This window comes from Lissotriton helveticus, chromosome 3_1 (assembly GCF_964261635.1).
Source record: "Lissotriton helveticus chromosome 3_1, aLisHel1.1, whole genome shotgun sequence".
Taxonomy (NCBI): Eukaryota; Metazoa; Chordata; class Amphibia; order Caudata; family Salamandridae; genus Lissotriton; species Lissotriton helveticus.
The window spans coordinates 845,583,483-845,603,103 of NC_136061.1; the positions used below are offsets into that span (position 1 = coordinate 845,583,483).

The window sequence follows — 19,621 nt, forward strand, 5'->3', positions numbered from 1 at the left end:
TTGTGACTACTCCTCTGGTTCTATTGTCTGTAATAACGACAACAGGAAAACTCTCATTCCCAAAACCATCACATAGTACACTTATTGTGATCTTAGTATATATTTCCAGGATACATTTTACAATCAACCACCTTGAGTGATCATCTTTCAACACCATTGCAAATTTCTCCGCCCGGTTAACACCAGAGACAGGACCAATAAAGTCAAGAAACACACTGAGCCACATTTTACCTGGGCCCTGAATGCTGCCTAGTGCAGCTTGGGAGCCCAATTTCAACCTCTTCTTGCATTCCATACACTCATTACACTGCTCCACCCATGCCACTATATCGTTGTCCATTCCTGGCCACCAAAACTCCATCCTTGCCCTTTTCTTCGTAACGGTTTGCCCTAGATGCCCCTCATTAGCTATTTCAAGTAACCGCTTCCGAACACCAATAGGGAGCACAATCTTTTCCCCACGCATTACCACCTTGTCAGCAACCAATGACCACTCATCCAACACTTTACTGAAGGGCCTCGACATTAGGCAGCACACTTTCTCCTTCCCCCTCCCCTGATCATTTCCTGTACTGCCTTCAAAACGTCATCATTTTTGATTGCACATGACCACTTGGACTTACTAACTGCTCCACAACACCAGTGAATGGCATCCTCCACACTGGCTACCACTCCTACCCACACCTTCCTCATCCACACACTTCCATTCCAATGATACAGTTGACAGGCAGTCGGCTTGGATGTTCCTCCAGCCCGGTATGTATTCAACTGTAAAACAGTACTCCTGCAACTATGAAGCCAGCCTTGCCGACTCTTTACCTGAACTACCCAGGGATAACATTTCCATTAGTAGCTTGTGGTCAGTTTGGAGCGTTATCTGATGTCCCCACACATATGTTCTAAAATATTCCATACCCCATGCTGCTGCTAATGTCTCCTTTTCAATCACAGAGTAGTGACGTACAACAGTGTTTTCGCCGCTGTGTCATGCACTGATACCAGTGGCACTGACATCCACTGTGAAAATTGGCCTTTTGTTGGTGTCAAAGGGAACAAGAATAGCGACATTAGAAATCTCTTCTTTAATGTTATCTAAACATTTTTATTGTTCGACGCCCCACAAGTATTTAACTCCTTTCCTTATCAACACTTTTAAACATTCGGTCTTGCTTGCAAGATTGTGGACAAACTTTAAATAATAGTCGATCAATCCCAGGAATGACTGCATTTGGTCCTTACCCTGAGGTATGGGTGCTAATTTTATTGCTGCAAATAAATCTTTCTTTGGTTTAACCCCATGCAAAGATAAGGTGTGTCCTAAGTACTCTGTTACCTGGAATGCACATTTCTCTTTGCGCAATGTTAGACCTAAGTCCGAAAGTCTGCCCAACACCTCCTTCAAAGCCTTATTATGGCTTTCCACACTGTCACTATACACCAATATGTCATCTTGAAAAAAAATATGTTTTCCAAACCCCTAAACACCTCATGAACCATTCTCTGGAAGACACAAGCACCGCTAGACAACCCAAACAACAAACTTGTGAACTGATAAGTGCCTTTTTATTAGGTCTCGCCTAGCGATACAGCGCCATGCGCTGCACGCTAGCGAGACTATTGTCGCTGTGTAGCTAGCAAAGTGGGACATGAGATGTGCACAAGCTTACCAAAGCCATTGCAGACAATGGCTGTGACCGCGCGCTTTAGGAGACATGCGCTGTGAACGCGCGCGTCTCTTCTCGCGCTCTCCCACACTTTCACGTTCACAGCACGAGTCTCCTAAAGCGCGCGGCCACAGCCATTGTCTGCAATGGCTTTGGTAGGCTCGTCAGCAATGCATCCCCTCGTCGGGACACGAGGTGGACGAAAGACGTCAGGGCCTGCTGCAGCAGCTCGAGGCACCCCAGCGCCAGCTCGACATAGGCTTGACGACACTATCAGTAAAGGAGGCACCGCAAGGGGCGTCGCAGCAGCAGCGTGGACTAGAAGCACGTCATGGCCACACTGGACACAAAGGTATTGAAGCGCTGTACACGAGCACTATTACATTACACAAGAACAAGTTGATTTTTCTTTTTTTGTTGCTAATCACAGGTGCTGTTTACATGCAAACCCTGTTCTTGTTTTTAACACAATGCCTCCTACGGGGTCGCTCGCACCACCGTAGGCATACGTGTCCGCTCCCTTTGCTCATTATAACCTAGGGGGGGAGGGTGCACACCCAGCTTCGGAGGCACAGCCACATTCGCTACCCCTCTGCCCCGTGGAACATTCTGCACAGCACCCCAGACAACAGACGGAATACCCCTAATCCAATGGAGCACGAAGTGTCAAACCAACGCCTGCATGTCAATGCCCAACTAGCTCCCTCGCCGCCTCCAAAAACACCACTCCAGGCAAGTGTCCGTCCCAGGTCCATGCACAAGGACCCGCTCCAACCTGTGCCCCTTCTGCAGTTGCATTAAAAAAACAGGACTACAAGTCCCACAACCTAAAGAAAAAAATACCCCTCCTGGCAAGTGTCCGTCCCAAGACAATGCACAAGGACCCGCTCCAACCTGGGCCCCTTCTGCAGTTGCATTAAAAAAACAGGACTACAAGTCCCACAACCTAAAGAAAAAAACCGAACCAGAGCAGTACATCAGGTGGGAGCTATGCTCCCGTGCTCAGAGCTAGAACGGACACCGGCGCAGGGCTGAAGTCCTCCCACAACAAGTTTGCATAGTGCTTACCACATCAGGCAGTCGTGAGAGCACATCGTATACATGTTCTGGCAGCTGTTGGGTCCAATATACATATATATTTAGATTTGCACATCTCCGTATGCGGGGCGTGGAATCACATTTTGGGCCATCGGGTAAGTAGCAAGTTACACCGTGGTGCAGTACGAGGCTGGGACAGTGTTCTGTTTCTTTTAGTGCTGTATGGTAAATGTTTTTGCGTCGTGGGGAGCAACCAGGGAGGTGCCCTTCTCTTGGGGTGCCGTTGTGATAGTCATATCGGGTTACTGTTTTTATGCGATGCTGAGGCTATTCCCACGTAATTAAAAATGTACCACACAATCCCCCCCTGCTGCACTGTTTACAAATTTCGATAAAATATTTACTAGATAGAATGCATTAAAAGCACTGCCACGTGTCGAACTCTGCAGTGGTATGCGGTTTAGCCACAATAGTGTTCAAATTGACTTCATTGTGAAGCAGTGTGGGACAAAATATGCTGTACATTGACCCTCCATGTTACTCCAAAGTGCCAGCAGACGGACATCCGATCTCATGCCAGCTGGAACACACATCACCAGAGTTGTCCTGAGTTGTTTCTTGTTGTCTGAAAACTGCAGTCTGCTCTCTTTGCCCTCTACAAACCTGGGGGTGGGCTGGGCAGGAGTGCACATAACAGAGGCAGGGTTACCTCCCTTACACTCCATTATGTCCTGTAGCTATGTGCCCAGTACACCAAACACCAAATGGACAACCACCATCCAATGAGAACAGAGAAACACACCGGCATTGGCTCTGGAGACAGTGCTGTTTGTGCGGAAGGGGCACAGAAATTGCAATTGTGTGTGGCATGATTTTTTTTATCATGCAAGCAGCAGCAAACACCTGGGTAGGGCAAATGCACGAGAGTATTTGTCCAAGGTTTATCTGGAGCTCAAGTATTTAAAAGTACTTAAAGATGTGATAAATTCCCAAGATCACACAGGGTGTGCCTGCAGGACGCCGTAATTGTGCACAGTTATCAGGTTTTACAGTGTGCAATTCAGCCACTGGATGGGGGGTAGGATTTGTAAAGTGTGCCCAGATCACACAGTGTGCTCATGCAGCGTTCTTATTGTCTACTGGACCAATAAAACAAAAATTGGCCAGTATACCAGTCAAATTGCTCTCCAGTGACCCCAGGCAAAGCAGACACTCCCTCCAATAGATCACGAAGCGCATCCAGCTGTGCGACGGCAATCAACAGACTCGTCAACCTTCATTGGAAATATGCACCGCACAAAAAAGATGACTTATGCCTCCCATTCTGGATGCATCCATTGTCCAACTTAACCCTGCACTAACTTAATATGCAGTGTTAGTGCTTCTTTACAGGCATGTCATATGTGTGTAATTTTATGTGCAGTACTAGTACTTTTTCATTTGCAACGCCAATAACTGAAACTTTCTCTAATGCGAGACCTATTGCATTGCAAATGCTTCTTGTTATGGAGGCTATCAAGGCTTTCTACGACTCGTGGAGATAAATTTGATGGTATGCATGCTTTGGGCTCAATTTAGAAAAATACTACCACCTTCCCTCCAGAAGCAATAAGATAAGCTCATTGATATTTGGCAGAGGTAAATTGTAACTATATTCTGATTTAGACTTTCGAGGTTCAAACCGAAATGCAGCTTACCATTTGGTATCTCCATGATGGCTCCTTGAGAGATCCAAGCAGAACTTTCTACAGGAAGAGGCGTGGCAAAGCGGCCATGGTGCCTGACTCTGGACCACAAGGTTCATGGTTCGATATCTGGCGCCGGGGCACAATGGGACTCTGGGCAATAGCTCGCTTAATCTTCCCAACGGCCCCCAGTGCCGGGACACCTCTCTCGCTGTGCTCTTTACAAATACTGGTATTTCTTTTCATTTCATAATACCATTGTTCAACATTCCATCAAGTATTTTCTTTTACTTCCACCCTAACCATGCTTAGGACCCTTCTGTCCATATGCTGCTCTGGTATAGCTCCTTGTTTACGCTTTATTTCATGCACTTACATAACCCTTCAACTGCCCCATTTCTTTTCGGAGCACCTCTTTTACACCCTGTAGTATGTCACTCACTGTCGAGTCTTCTACTAGCATCACTTGGACAGCTGCACGTGTGGCTATCCTTATGTAAAGATCAAATTGGTAAAACCACCCTAAAATAGGTGGTTTTGACTCCGCTACTTAAACCTTGCCTTTGACGTTCCTATTCTTAAACTTAATGTAGTACATCTAGCCGATGAGGTCTATCTCCTCACCCTAATACATCCAGGTTTAATGTCCTTTGGTAACAACTGAAAACCAGGCCAAACTGAAAGAAACATACTTTGTGAATGATCGTATACAATAAACCAGAATCTCCATCAGTTCCACATTTCTTCCCTGAAGGTAAATTCTGCCTTGGGGCTAGTCTTCCTTTACTCTTCAACTATTGCCCCACATACATTCAATACTATATCAGGTATGGTATTACTTTCTGCAGTAGGTGTTCCTTTCATCAACACTGCCACCATGCCTTTATTTCTTTCCTTACACATCCTGGCAAAGTGCTCTTTGTGACCGCACCGCCTACGTTCCTTCTCAATAGCGAAGCAGACTTTTGAATCAGAATGTGGTAGCTACTCCCAAGTCTATTGCACATCCTGTGACCATTTATATTTACGGGGGGTGCTCTCCACCCCATCCGCTGCTGGCAACTCACTCCTAATCCCCGCCCGTTATCTCTTCGCTCCATCTCCTTCATACAACACACGGATTCTTTTCACAATTTTAGCAATCTCTATAGCTTTTTTTTTTTTTTTTTTAGAGATGGGTCCTTGACAGCCCATAGTCGCTCCTGCCTTTCTTTGCTCCTGCATTGTGCAATAAGCCAGTCCCTAATCATCTCTTCTATCATCACTAGAAATTTGCACTTGACTGTGAGTGCACATAGCCTTGTCATGAAACCACCCACTGATTCACCTACCCTTTGTGGCTGAGTATAACATTTTTATCTTCTTCTCACAACATTGGCTCTCTGTGCAAATGTTGACTCCTGTCTTTTCCTGTCTTCACAGTACACACTCTGAGTTGTCCATCATTATTCAGCGCTGGGGGACATTTTTACAAACATGCTGTCTTTCCTTCCCTGCAGTACTTAACAGGATTCCTTTTTTCCGACTTGCTCTGAAATCTTGTCCATACAGTGTTTCCAAATAATTATCAAAGATGTTTACCCATTCCTCCCACTCTATAGATCGGACTCCAGGTTGGGCTAAGAAAAGTGGTGGAGGTGTGATTGAGGTAACTTCCATTTTTTCCTAAACCTTGCTTAGAATCACTGATTCAAAAGAGGTTGGTAAATCAAGACTTGACAATCATTTCCTTGGTACACTGTGCCTTTAAGGTGGGCATGTATAGCATAGCTCGAAGTTTCATGCAGCGTGTCTAAGGTTTTTTCCTAAAACCTCCACAGTATTGAAGAGCGCCAATACCTTAGGGATGTTGCCAGAAACGGTGAGTTCACGGACACTCTGAACTCTTCTCTGCTCTTTGCTCTCCAGTCCGCGCTATTTTACAATGCAGTCTTCCAAGCTTTGCTCGTCAGCGCGTGTGACTCTACCCACCACGTCCTCGCCTGACCCTGTGGGAATCGCACGTGCTGGAAGCAGCTGCTGCTGCTAGGGGGACCAACTGGCATGGGTGCAAATTCAGGCTGATGAGTGTAAAAATTCAGGACAAAGGGACAAAATTCAGGACAAAAAATGTCGGACACCACGACAAAATTCAGGACAAAACTTCGGGGGGGGGGGGGGGGGGGGGAGGTACGTTTTACAGACCCATCAGAGGAAGTTATGCAGTAGTATTAATATACAAGCATTTGCAATGCAATAAGTCTCGCATTAGGAAAGTTTGAGCTATAGGTATTGTAAATGACAATTTTTTAATTTGTTTTGTTTTTGAAAATAGCGAAATTAATAGCTTTGTCATTTACAATGCCAATAGTTCTAACTTTCGCAAATGTGAAACCTATAGCATTTGTTATGCAATATGTGTTGTATTTACGTGACTTACATGTATTTATATTACAAATAACAATGGTTTTTAATTTTTTTTCAATAATTAATACTTAAATAAAAGTTGTTGTAATTTATAATGGCAATAGCTTAACATTTTGTAAATAACTTTTGTGAAGATTATGTTCAGTGTATTTTATTGTGACGAAAATCCAAGAACAGTCGTGAAATATTAACATCTTTTTGTTACAATTGTAATAAAGTTTGAAACATTGAGAGAACATATTTGAACCAGGTGTTGTTGAATGGTTGCACAGATTGATGCTGTGGTGGCGCTGAGTGATGTTGTGATGGCGAACGAGTGATGCTGTGGCGTTCAGTGGTACTGTGGTAGCACATAGTGATGTTGTGGAGCCCCTGAGTGATGCTGTGGTGGTGCGGAGTGATGCTGTATGCTATGCTATGTTTTGTTTTGCTATCCTATGTTTTGTTTTGTTATGCTATGTTTTGCTATCCTATACGTTGATTTGTTATGTTATGCTGTGGTTTGTTATGCTATGCTATGTTTTGTTGTTTGGTATGCTATGTTTTGCTATGCTATTATATGTTTTGTTTTGCTATGCTACGTTTTGTTGTGTTTTGCTATGTTTTGTTATGCTATGTGATGTGTTTTGTTTTGTTATGCTATGTTTTGTTATGTTATGCTATGTTTTGCTATGCTATGCTATGTTTTGTTATGCTATGTTTTGTTATGCTATGCTATGTTTTGTTTTGCTATCCTATGCTTTGTTTTGTTATGCTATGCTATGTTTAGTTTTTCTATCCTATGCTTTGTTTTGTTATGCTATGCTATGTTTTGTGGTGTTCTATTATAGTGGTTTCTATTATGGCCCAGCACAGCAGAGGAACATCTCAAGCAGCCAAGGTGATAAAAAGCACTCCTATACCAGAGTTGTTTGTGATCTATTGTCACTACCCCCCAACCACCCTACCCATCACTAACTACCTGACACTTTCCTCCCTTTTTCCCGGGCACCGCCAGTTCTAGTAATTTTGAGATGTATGTTGCTAAATTGATTTTTGTAAACAACTATTTCTACCAATGTGATTAAATAACATTGGTTTGTAATTGACTTGCCCTTTCACTTCTTTAAATAGTCTTTTATAAAAATGTTTTGATTTAAGTTTTTTCCCCTATGCAAATGATCTATTACACTGGGATCCCCTTTTGTGCATACCAATGTAAGAGCATGCAGGCATGTTTAGCGGCTTCCCTCTCGGACGTTCAGAAAATGAATGCAAACTGGATGGAAAAAACCGCATTCATGTGGATTGGTGTTTGCAAAATATGTATTGGAATGAATCTGCATCGAGAATTGCAAATGACAAGTTTACTTGATTAAAGGTGGCACAGTACTTAACCAATACTTCTGCCGCTATTATTATTATGTTTGTTGCGGAAGAACAGGAGACATTCCCAACAAACAGGCTCAAGTAAACCATTACCAAAAGCTGTCTGGAGATTTACTTCAATAGCTATGCTCCTTGCAAAGCGTCAAATCTCTATACACTGGGGAAAAGCACATGCAACGGCGGTGAGAGCCTGGCTCCGGGACATGATCCACTGTGACTCTGTGTGCGAACTATATGCCACACTATTACCACCCACCTCCCGCCCAGGGACATTTGGCAACCATTAAGGAAGTACTTGCTTGACCATCCCCTAAATGAGGCCTGAGGGGAGCATGTGGGTGCGGATGAAGGAGTAAGGTGCTGGAGCATTGGGATGTGGAGTGCATTAGCACGCGAAGTCTGAACACATATGATATAAACTGAATCTTGGCTTACTGCAGCTACTGTCAATATGAATGTACCCAAACATACTAACTGCAAACATTTTCACTAACTACTGGAAATTTTACTCCTTTTCAGAATTCTGTACCTTGTTTTATTGTTGTTTTATTGATGTTATTCTTTATTGTCATGATGGTATAACCATGCTGTTATGATCTGTACACCATTGGGCACTTTCTGTGCGACGGTTATTTCAAAATAGATCAACAAGGAAGAAACAAAAAAAACAGGCTCAAGTCGAAACTATGGGATATGGTATCTGTAGATGAAGGAAGAAAAGGTATCGCACAACAAAAAACTGCTTAGCTAAGCAAAGGGAACCAGAACCGAGGATAAAGGAAGGGGAAAAACAACCGCAAAGGACCGGTAGGACATGTGTAGCGATAAAGCTCCTTTAGCAAAGCACACAACTAGCGGCCAATAAGCAAATGCTTTAAGCACATTCTTGTGCAAGTGGACGAGTGCTAACCCATAAGTAGTGGTCAAAGACCCAGGATCTCCTATCTGCAAGTGACACACTAGACGCCTATCGCCTTAGCGTCAACTTCTTCTTCTTTTCCATAAATTCTAAATTCTCCAACTATGTGATAAGGCTTGATCTATTCCTAACACACAGTTTGAATATTGTTGCAATAGGAGGAGGAGCACTAGTAATAGTTTTAAACCTTCCACCAAACAGCGGTTTAATTGCAGAACCAAGCAAAATAATGCGAAAATTAGAAAATTGCTGAGTTTGCTAACCTTTCTCTTGCCCAATTTTGACTCATTTGTATTTGTATTTTGCATTTTGGCTTACAGCAATGGCATCAGAAACGGGCCCTGGTACAGCTGAGCACACCAGCAACCCTGTCCTGGAGCGTTGCCTTGAGGTGTTGCGTAGTGCCAAAGATGACAACGAGCAGTTTGCAGCTCTTCTACTGGTAAAAATTCATGTTTATTTTACTGTTAACAAAATAGTTCCGACAGCTGGAATGCACTGTCAGGACCAAAGATCCTTAAAGTTACAAGAATATACATTTCCTCTTATTTCAGATTGAGTACTTTTTTATTTGCTTAATCAATCAATGAGATATGCCCACAAAACACTTGTATTGGAGGGCAGGCTCTGCCATCTGCTGAATGAAAATCACTTAATTAAAAATTTCTTACAGCTACTTGTACATGTTGACTCAAGCAAGGACTGGAAGAGTGTTGGGAATTATTTGTTGGACAGCAATTGCCTTGAACCCGATTTACAGCTTTTTATTTATTTATTTTTCTTGTTAAGTTTCACTTGTGCTTTGCTTGCGAATCTCTTGTAAGCAAAAAAAAAAGCTTAAAATTGACTTAGAACCCACCCATTACTTACCATTGCTTAGCTCTGACGTCACTCGTTTCCTTGCTTCTTATTGATCCGGAGCCTAGCCTTGGTTTCCTCATGGGGCTTTGTGTGTGACCCTGCTGTGAAGCATGGACCAAGTACAGCTTTCTATCTACGGCGAGGGTTCTTCCACTTGCCGAAGATTCCTGTAGGTACTCATTTTTTTTTACGTGCACTCTATAAGAGTGCATGTATTAGCAGTGGCTCTCCCTTACATACTCTCCTGCCGCTGTTGTGGTTTGTTTCCCTCCCACCCCTCCGGCTGTCCGTGCATTGTTCACCACCCCCACCCTCCTCTTGCTGTCCGTACTTTGTTCTCCACCCCACCCCACCCCACTCCAGTTCTCTTTGCTTTGTTGTTCCCCCAATCCACTGCCCGATGTCCGTGCTTTGTTGTTTCCCATCACCCCTGCTATCAGTGGTTTGTTGTTCCCCCACACCCCCACCCTTCTGCTGCAAGATGTAAGAAAACAATTGGCAAAGCCAATACATCATTTTTGCCAATGTTTGTCTTCCTGGCCATAATTGTAGGTTTAAAACTCAGAGAATTGTTAAATCTTTGTTTTCAAGTAGGGCTTTTATGGTCCATGCTATGCTAAAATCAGTTTGTTTACAAGCCAATAGTAACAAAGGTAACACTTGAAAGTAGTGAAAATCCAACCTAATGATGCTTTTATTGCCAGAAATTAATGAAAATCATGCCAAGAAAGCCGCTAACAGGGAAGGAGATCTTACCTCTTACTCTCCCTGTTCGTGGTCATGATCAGAATGAGTAAGCTGTATCTTACTGTAGTTTCAAACAGAATTATTTTTTTCCTTCTCAAAATGTTGGTGATAGAAACCAAAATAAACCATATATACCCAAGCAGTGGCAAAGGAAAATTGTGATTTTTGAATGTTTGTGTTTTGTTGGAGTAAACCTTTTTGTGAAGATGTTCTAAGTATCTAGAACTGATGGGAAATGGCTGAAGTGTATCCAAAAAGAATAAAGTGGAAAAATAAAGTCCACTCAAACTAAAGTGTCAGACTAAAAGATATAACTAAGGCCAATTTAGCCTAATTCGACTGCTAATTTGATCTACATTAATGAAAGGGGTTTAATATTTTGTGAGTCGGTTCAGTTCTCGCGTTTTGGTTTAAAACAGTGCTCTTAAGTGTTTTTTTTGAGAAATCAAGACTTCTATGTTAGCAGCTGGAAGCCCCATAAAGTTGCCTCAATCGTGATGTTTGCATGTTTTCTATGATTAAACAAATGGTTAATCATGCTGTATCCATTCACCACTGCAATCCAGTATCCCAGCCCTCACACCACCATGAAAAATGTTGTTACTAATGCACTGCCATTGTCTCTGCTGATGGTGTTTTCTTACTGTTGTGGGTAAAACACTGGCATTCCTCCTGGTCTTCTCAAAGAAAGGTGAGAGCTAGGAAAAAGAGGTATTACCTGCACTTGGGTTGGAGCAAACACAGTAGTAAACAGGTAAGCAGCCGGTATGATAGCTCATTGGGTTGGGTGCCTGCTACAGAGATCTGGGTATACACCACAGGCACACAGATAAGTTCTGGCAGAAGTCCTACAGTACAGTGCACGAGGAATAATACTATATGGCTTACTCTGGTAACTCACTGCTGATTTTGAAATGTGCTTGGTGCCATTTAAGGTACAAGAAATGTTACGTACATACTTTTGTTATCATTCTCTGCCAGTGAGTACAGCAATATTTGTGACAACGATCATTTCTGGGCTCTGACCAAGTGTGCTGTATTACTCTACAGGTGTTTCAACACTGTACTAGATCATAACATTAAAATTACTTCTACTGTACGTATTGTGCGGCTTAAAATGATGATCAGTTATTGATTCCAAACGCTATGTATGTTTCTTGAACAGCCATGCCTTTATTCTCTTCTTCACTATCATTCTCTCTGAGAAACGCAAGAGCGTTCCTTTGCAAGGGGCCTCTGAAGGAGCGCTAGGCCTACTGTCATAAGGAATGATTCCGCTAACTTCTAGGAATCTATACCGAAAATGACTGTGTCTTTGCCAAATTATTTGCACATCCTAAAACGTATGAAGTTTAGAGAAATGTAATATACAACTCAGCAAATGGCTCCAAGACCAAAATTAGAGTTGGTGCTCTCCTGGTATAAGCACCCTGCCACTTGGATACAATGTCAAACAACAGAAAAGGTCCAGTTTGGCATACATATATTCATAAAAGTACCGAAGCACACATAGAAGTCCATTATCATAAAGTGTACACAGTAAAAAATGTTCAGCAAAGTAGAAGTTGTATTTACGTGTGATTTATTGTTTCCACAGTTTTTTCTGTCACATTCCTTCTGTCAAACGTAATATCCAATACACACAGGCATCAGACACGTGTTTTGTCACAGAGACTTTTTCAAGCCTGCAATGGGATAAATGCATTATTTAACATAAATATGACGAGGACATCAGGACAAGTTTAGTAACTGTAGTGACCCTATTGCCGTTAAAGTTTTGTGGAGAATATCCATGTGACTCTTAAAAGCAGACACACCAAAAGTGTACATATCCAAGATTAATGGCTAGAGCAACAGTAGTTGTGCAAGCTAGAGTTCACGCAGAGTGACTAAAGTACATGCTATATTTTATGCAGCAAAACCGACAAAGTGAAAAGAAATATGATATACTCAACAGGTGATATTGAAGCCTTGAGGGACTCTTATAGAGAAAGTAAATTGGAGGACAGGATTCTATGTGGTAAGAAACCGAAAAATTAACTCAATCTAAAGAATATTTGAAATTATACTTTCTCTATCCTAGTCCGTCAGGGCTTTAATATCACCTCTTAAGTATATCCACTTACTTTTCACTTTGTCTGTTTTGCTGCCCAAAATATAGCCCATGCTTTTGTCAATATTCATGAACACTAGCTTGGACAACTACTGTCACTCTAGCCATTTATGATGGATATGTTACTCTTTTGACGTCTCTGCTTTCAAGGGTCACATGGATATTCTCCACAAAACATTTTTGGTGGCAAAGGTGTCACAACAGTTACTAAACTTGTCCCGATGTCATCGTCACATATGTTAAATAACGTACATTGTAGCCTTGAAAATGTTGCTGTGACGAAACATGTGTCGGCTACATGTCTATATTGGATATTACGTTTGACAGAAGGAATGTGAAGGAAAAACTGTTTAAAGAATAAATCACATGAAAATACAACTTCTACTTTGCTGAACATGTTTTACTGTGTACACTTTATGATATTGGACTTCATTATGTGCTTCATTATTTTTGTGAACTTCTAGGAATCTGTTTGGATCAGATATGTTTGTCTCTGAAATACCCAGGGGATCATTTTATAGGTTGTTTTATGATCTATAGTTAGTACCTTAAATTGAAATTGTTGCTTCATGGGCAACTAGTCCTGTGTTGAAGACTTCTTTCATGCGTCTATATCTCATGGTTCTACAGACCAAACGAACTCCGCATGCAGATGCACGTAAACCTCATTGTGACTTATAGTTAACCAGCTGTAATTTGCTAGGTTCTTGACCCTGTTAATTGGAAAAAGATTTAAAGTGGTGTCATATGTTCACAAATTATTGTTCTGCAGGGTTTCTTGGGCTCCAGGATGACCCAGGGATACCTTTTGTTAATTCTTTAGGGTTTCCTTTATGCTTAATTCCGGCCATGCTTCTGCCAATGGCATCGTAATGTTCCTAGATATACATATTTTTGCTTTTTGCATGTGAGAGTTGCTGTGGCACTTTACACTAATGTGGTTTTCCCATGGTTGAAAGGCAGAATATCGTATACCAAATAACATGACATGAATATTGTCCTAAATATAATTTACTAAAATATCTCACCATTGGGTGTAGTAGGTTTTCTATGACAAATTCCAATGGGGAGAGATGTTTGTAAACAATATTTAGGACAAAATATTTATGTGAGATGATATTGTGACGATTACTTTTTGGTACTGTAGCATTTCCGCAAATGTTTGCCCAAGAATCTGGTCCCACATTCTTTGACTAACCTGTCCTCCTTTCTTTCCCCTCACTCCTCAGGTGACCAAGGCAGTACGTGCCGGAGAGCTGGAAGCTCAAACTCGGAAGAAGATCTTTGAAGCTGTTGGTTTCACATTCCCAAACCGGCTTCTTGCTTCCAAACATACTCCCGAAGGCTGTCCTGATCACATGTTCCGAGCTCTGGGGATTGCCTTGCTGGCCTCGTTCTGTACTGACCCAGAGCTAGCGGCACAACCTGCAGTTCTCAACAAAATCAGTGTGTTTAATGAGGTTCTTGTAGCCCAACGTGATACCAATGATCCTTCCTTCCGGTCCATGATTGATGATACTTACCAGTGCCTGGCTGGTATTGCAGCAGTACCTGGTGGATCTAGAGAGTTGGTGTCAAATGGCACAGTGTCATGTGTCTGCCAGGCCTACTTAAAGAACAGTTATGGCCGGGACCATGCCTTACATTTACTCACTGGACTATTGACCTCAATGGAAGCAAAATGTTGGGAAAAAAGTACTCCAGACTTAATAGAGCTGTTAGGCTCACTCAGCAGAGATTTCCACAAGGCAGAAGACCTGCGTAAATTCAAACTTTGTGAGGTTTTACCTCACTTCCTGCCACCTGAACCAGTCCTGATCGGCTCTGCCCAGGGTATGCAGTGCCTGAAGAACTTGTGTTGTGGACTAGCGAGTATACTACGTAGTAAGCTGAATGCCTGCCAACGAAACCCTGCGATAAAGCTAGCTGCATGCCTCACTAACAGCTACAACTCCCAATGGCTTGTTGCAGGGAAAGGTGCTAACAGCGCCACGTTCCTGCCTCTGCTGGTGAATCTGGCCTGTGTGGAGGTGCGCATATCTCTTGAGGATCCAGAGCCAAGAATTGTGGACACCAACAAGGAGCTGGTCACAGCCTGTTATGCCATCATCGAAATGGGCATGCAAGAATGCACCAAAGAAGATGCATCACTGTTAACCGAAGGGCAGAAGCTGCAGCTGGTGACTGTCATGGAAGAAGCATGTGGGGCTGTTATACACTACTTGAAACAGGTAAAGAATGGCGTTTGGATGCGGAACAGATTTTCACCACACTGCTAATGGATCAGTGTGTAGACATGTGAGGCTGTTACAACACTACTTTAAATAGCTAAGCGACTGGCCGGTTGCTATGTGTCACAGTAGGTCAGTTGTGCATATATATGGGGTCATTCTACTCTGTAACCTATATTGCAAAATGAAATGTACATGTTACGGAAGAATCAATTTTTAGGTCTCGCACCTGCGACGCATCGCGAAGCGATGTCGCAGCGAGACCTATAGTCTGCGAGTCTGCTTTCAAGGAGACAGGAGATGGGCACGCACAGCATGCCGGAATCTGATCAGTTCGCGTGCGCGTTCACCATCTCCTGTCTCCCTTAAAAGCCTCATGCACTTCTCGCATACACACACAGCCACACACCCCCTGCTTTCGTTTCGCACACTCACACACACACACACTCACGCACACACACACACACACACACACACACACACACACACACAAGCGCACACACACAGAGAGACACGCACACACACGAGCGCACACACAGAGACACGCGCACACACAGAGACACACGCACACACAGAGACACACGCACACACACGAGCGCACACACACAGAGAGAGAGATACGCACGCACACACGAATGCACACACACACACCAGCGCACACATACAGAGACACACACCCCCGCCGCCACCCCCAGTACAACTAAGCCCCACTCACCGCATCGGCGCCAATCTGGACTTCTGCAGCCTCCGCGGGGCTCTCCCTCGGACATGGGAGCGCCGCATCACCACTGCTCCTCTGGGTCAGCCACTCCGTGGGCGCGGGCTTCAGAAGGCGGAAGTCCCGCCACACGACAGGTACCGGTTTCGGCAGTGCAAGCTCATGTCTTGTTATTAATGTCGGCAATAACGCGTTTTGGCTTTGAAAAGTCTTGGTCACATCGTAGTAGCCACCATATTGGATACACTTTCTATTCATAGTCACTACAGCACCACAATGCTTGCAATAGGCATAGTATACCAACTAGACGAGCTAGTAATCAGCTAGTAATCACGGGAGTGTTCCATGTTGATTTATGTTTGTACCTGATTTAACTTCAGTTCACTGTTGAATTAAAATTGCAAACGAAATTGAAAAACTGTGAACGTGAACAACCACTTTATTATGCAGGCAGTTACAATACATTGCCCAATTGTTATTAACACAATTGATTCGAGTATTGCTCATGAAAAACTCATTACATCAAAAATGCCAAAGGCATATATGAATAATTGTCACTTTTTATCCACATGGTTTTCCAGCCCAAGTGGGCATACATTTCTAATAAATTGTTAGGAACGTACCCAGGAAAAGATTTCATACATTTCTGGTACAGGACATTGCATAGTGCAAAAATGCCCCTTTCAATCCAGCCCTAGTGGGCCTATGATATTATTGTTCTACGTTAAAACAGTACATGTGTGGTGTGTTTAATTTAACCCCACCGACTATATGCAGACGTTCTTTATACACATTGTGTGCAGACATGTATGTTCTGAACCAAAACCAGAAGTTTCAGGACCTAATTAATTAATTGGGACATTGCACTTAAAAATTAGCACTAATATATGTCTGATCTAATCTAAAAAAAAATCATGCCAGGCAAATATCTAACGTATTGTGAGAAAGTCTAACAGACCTTCCGTCGCTCCAGACTGGGGGGTCAGTCACTCTCGGTCAAGGTAGCCATGCTCTGGAACAGTCTTCCCGTTGTTTTGCGCCACACTCAGGATTTCTGTGTCTTTAAGACACTTCTCAAAACCCACCTTTTTAATCAAGCTTTTTTCTAATCTTTCTCCTTCCGCACGTCTGAGTCCGTATCGCGCCATTATACTCCTGAGTAATTGTGTGCGTTATAAGTCTCTTATAACATAACATAACATAACCTACCCTTTTTAAACAAAGCAAAAAAAGGAGCTAAAAAGGGATTAAGGAATACTGGCAACTTGTTTTTAATGCTATCTAACATTGTTAGTAGACAGGGCTTGGTGTCACAGACTATAGGTGGTGACGCCGATGTACTGCCCATGGTAAGTTGGGTGTTCGAAGGGCAGTGTTTCGTCTTCTGCGTAGGAGGGCATGTAACCTCTGTAAGTCGGGCAACCCCTCCAGGTATTTAGGAACCTTGTGAAACCGTGTCCCTTCAATCTAAACCATCTTTAACTTTCTGATATCAGTTCTTCCTCATGATGAATCTCTTCAGGCTCCTTATCTTTTGCAGCAGTACCAAGAAGCCACATGTACTTCGCTTAAGAAGCAAACATCTGGACTGGACTTGCAACGCCAGTGCATTAATGCTGGCACAAAGTTGGTAAAATATTGTACTGTTAGTTTCATAGTGGCATTGTTAAATGCACAAGCTTGTCTGTTGCCTTGATGCAGGTTCTAAATGTATCAGCTCTTACATCTTTCGAGAAGAGCAAAATAAATACATTGCTGGTATTTTTCTTTCTGAGGAAGGTGGCAGCAGCCCTGGCGCCGCGGCCAGGGCGACTGACGCTGGAATCTGGGGACCACGGTTCGATCCCCGGCTCCGGCGGCAGGTTAGCCCAGCACCATGTGACTCTGGGCAATAGCTCGCTTAATCTTTCCGACGGCCCCCCAGCGCCTAGAGACCCTTACGGGTGATTGTGCGCTTTACAAATGTGGACTTTACTTTACTTTTTACCGCCCTCTGGTTTCAAAAGACATAGTAGAGGGACTTAATTTCTCTCTCCCTCAGGGCTCTGCAGATGTGGGGGAGGCAGGTGAGGACGTGGGAGGCAGATCCCAACCCTGCTGCTGGCCTCTGAAGCAGGTACAGCAGGTGCAGTAGCTCCGGGGCCCAGAGTCCTGAGGGGGCCACAGAACCCCGATTATTGCTGTATTTTATCATTCAACCAGCAGCGAGGGCACCGATTTCCTTCCATTATGGTCAGTGACACACTTTCTACTTTGCCGCTGCTGTTCCTATAACAACCTGGCAGCGCTGGGGGAGGGCCGGACCCCTCAGCTGGCACTTGACCTCGTGCACCTGAACTGCAATAAATAGAGTTCAAAGGCGGCAGCTGTCCGGGGCGGCGACACGTGTGGGGCGAGTACAATTACTTCCAAACACAGGCCCTCGGCGGATATAAAATGACCCGGGCGCCGCCCCAGCGCCACCGACATGTTATCTGTTTGAAGCCACGCTGGGGATTACTGCTCTGCTCACGGCTCTTGTTGTCAAAGTGGGCAGTGCTTCGGAGCACTGACTAGGCGCTACACGCCCAAAAGGAGCCGGCCTCTTCTTCCTCAGCATGCACTCCCCCGGTAGAAATTCCGATTCACGATTTGCAACTGGTTTCTTCTGGATGCAGTAGGCAGGACACCTATGTTTGGGTGTTTAATTAATTTCTCTGGAGAAAAATCCAGTTGCATATTAACATAATGTCATATAGCGGTTTCAGTTTTAATTTAACTAGTGGAGTTTGTTTCATATTTCCCGCCCAAACCAATATTCTGCAACTAGATCCAGTAGAAAGCATTTTAAATGGTCAACTGGATTATTACTAAGGACATCGTAGAGTTATGGTGTGGAGTCTTTGAAGACGAGAAGGTTTTGATTACTCTATTTTATGTCATCACGTTTATGTAGCGCTTCCACCATTAGCATGGCCTCTAGGAGCTGTTGGTTCATTAGGGATGTCTAGGTTCCAGGGTTTCCTAAAAGACCACGGTTAGAGCCTCTGCAGGATGACTCGCTTCAGCATTGTGTTCTGATGTGTTCCTACCAGAGCACGTCCAACGTGTGATGTGGAGTTTGAACATTGGGTTAAGTTGCACAAAAACAGCAAGACATCATGTTGGTTGAGTGATGCGGCCTGTCAGTCAGTAAAAAAACGTTATCCGTTACTCTTCAGTAACATAAAAGTACTTCAATACATAACATCAAATAAAACAATAAACCATCACTGTAAAGAAACGTGCAGAATAAAAACCTTAAAGCATTCAAAACAGCTTTTAATTTAGACAGGAGCCAGCCTCACTTTTCGGCCGTAGCACAGCAGACTAATGTAGTATTCAGTTGTTTCAGGAATAATAAAGCTGGTCTACACTGTCTTACAATGAAAAAAAAATTTAAAAGGGAGGACAATTTTTTTTCTTAGCAAATCATAACAAGCATTTGCAATGCAATAGGTCTCGCATTTACGCGAGTTTAAGCTATTGGCATTGTAGATGACAATGCTTTTTATTTATATTTTAAAAACGAAAACAAAAATAAAAGGTATTGTTATTTACAATGTCAGTAGCTCAAACTTGAGTAAATGCGAGACCTATTGCATTGCAAATGCTTTTTAAAGTTGGGATTATGTAAAGTCTCAGCCTTCAGCCATAAGTAAGGCATGCACGCTCAAATGGTTGGAGTTACTATAATTGCTACACCTTCCCTCCCTTGCACACATAATATTCTTAAGGGGTGTTACGGTAAGTGCCATGGCAGAGTACAGAGCGGATACGCCTGATCATTTCCCAACTCGACCACCGGCACTGCAAAGAGTGTCTTGTGTTTCTTCTGTTTTTTTGTTACTAT

General features: G+C 43.2%; 1 protein-coding gene across 1 annotated transcript in view; it reads left to right on the plus strand.

Moving 5' to 3' along the window:
- Nucleotides 1–19,621, plus strand: part of NCDN (neurochondrin) — a 109,138-nt gene that overhangs the window by 14,712 nt on the left and 74,805 nt on the right. Inside the window, exons 2-3 of the mRNA XM_078681146.1 lie at nucleotides 9,401–9,522; nucleotides 14,031–15,032. Coding sequence (XP_078537272.1) covers nucleotides 9,403–9,522; nucleotides 14,031–15,032 — 1,122 coding nt within the window. The 5' untranslated portion in view covers nucleotides 9,401–9,402. The remainder of the gene's footprint in view (nucleotides 1–9,400; nucleotides 9,523–14,030; nucleotides 15,033–19,621) is intronic.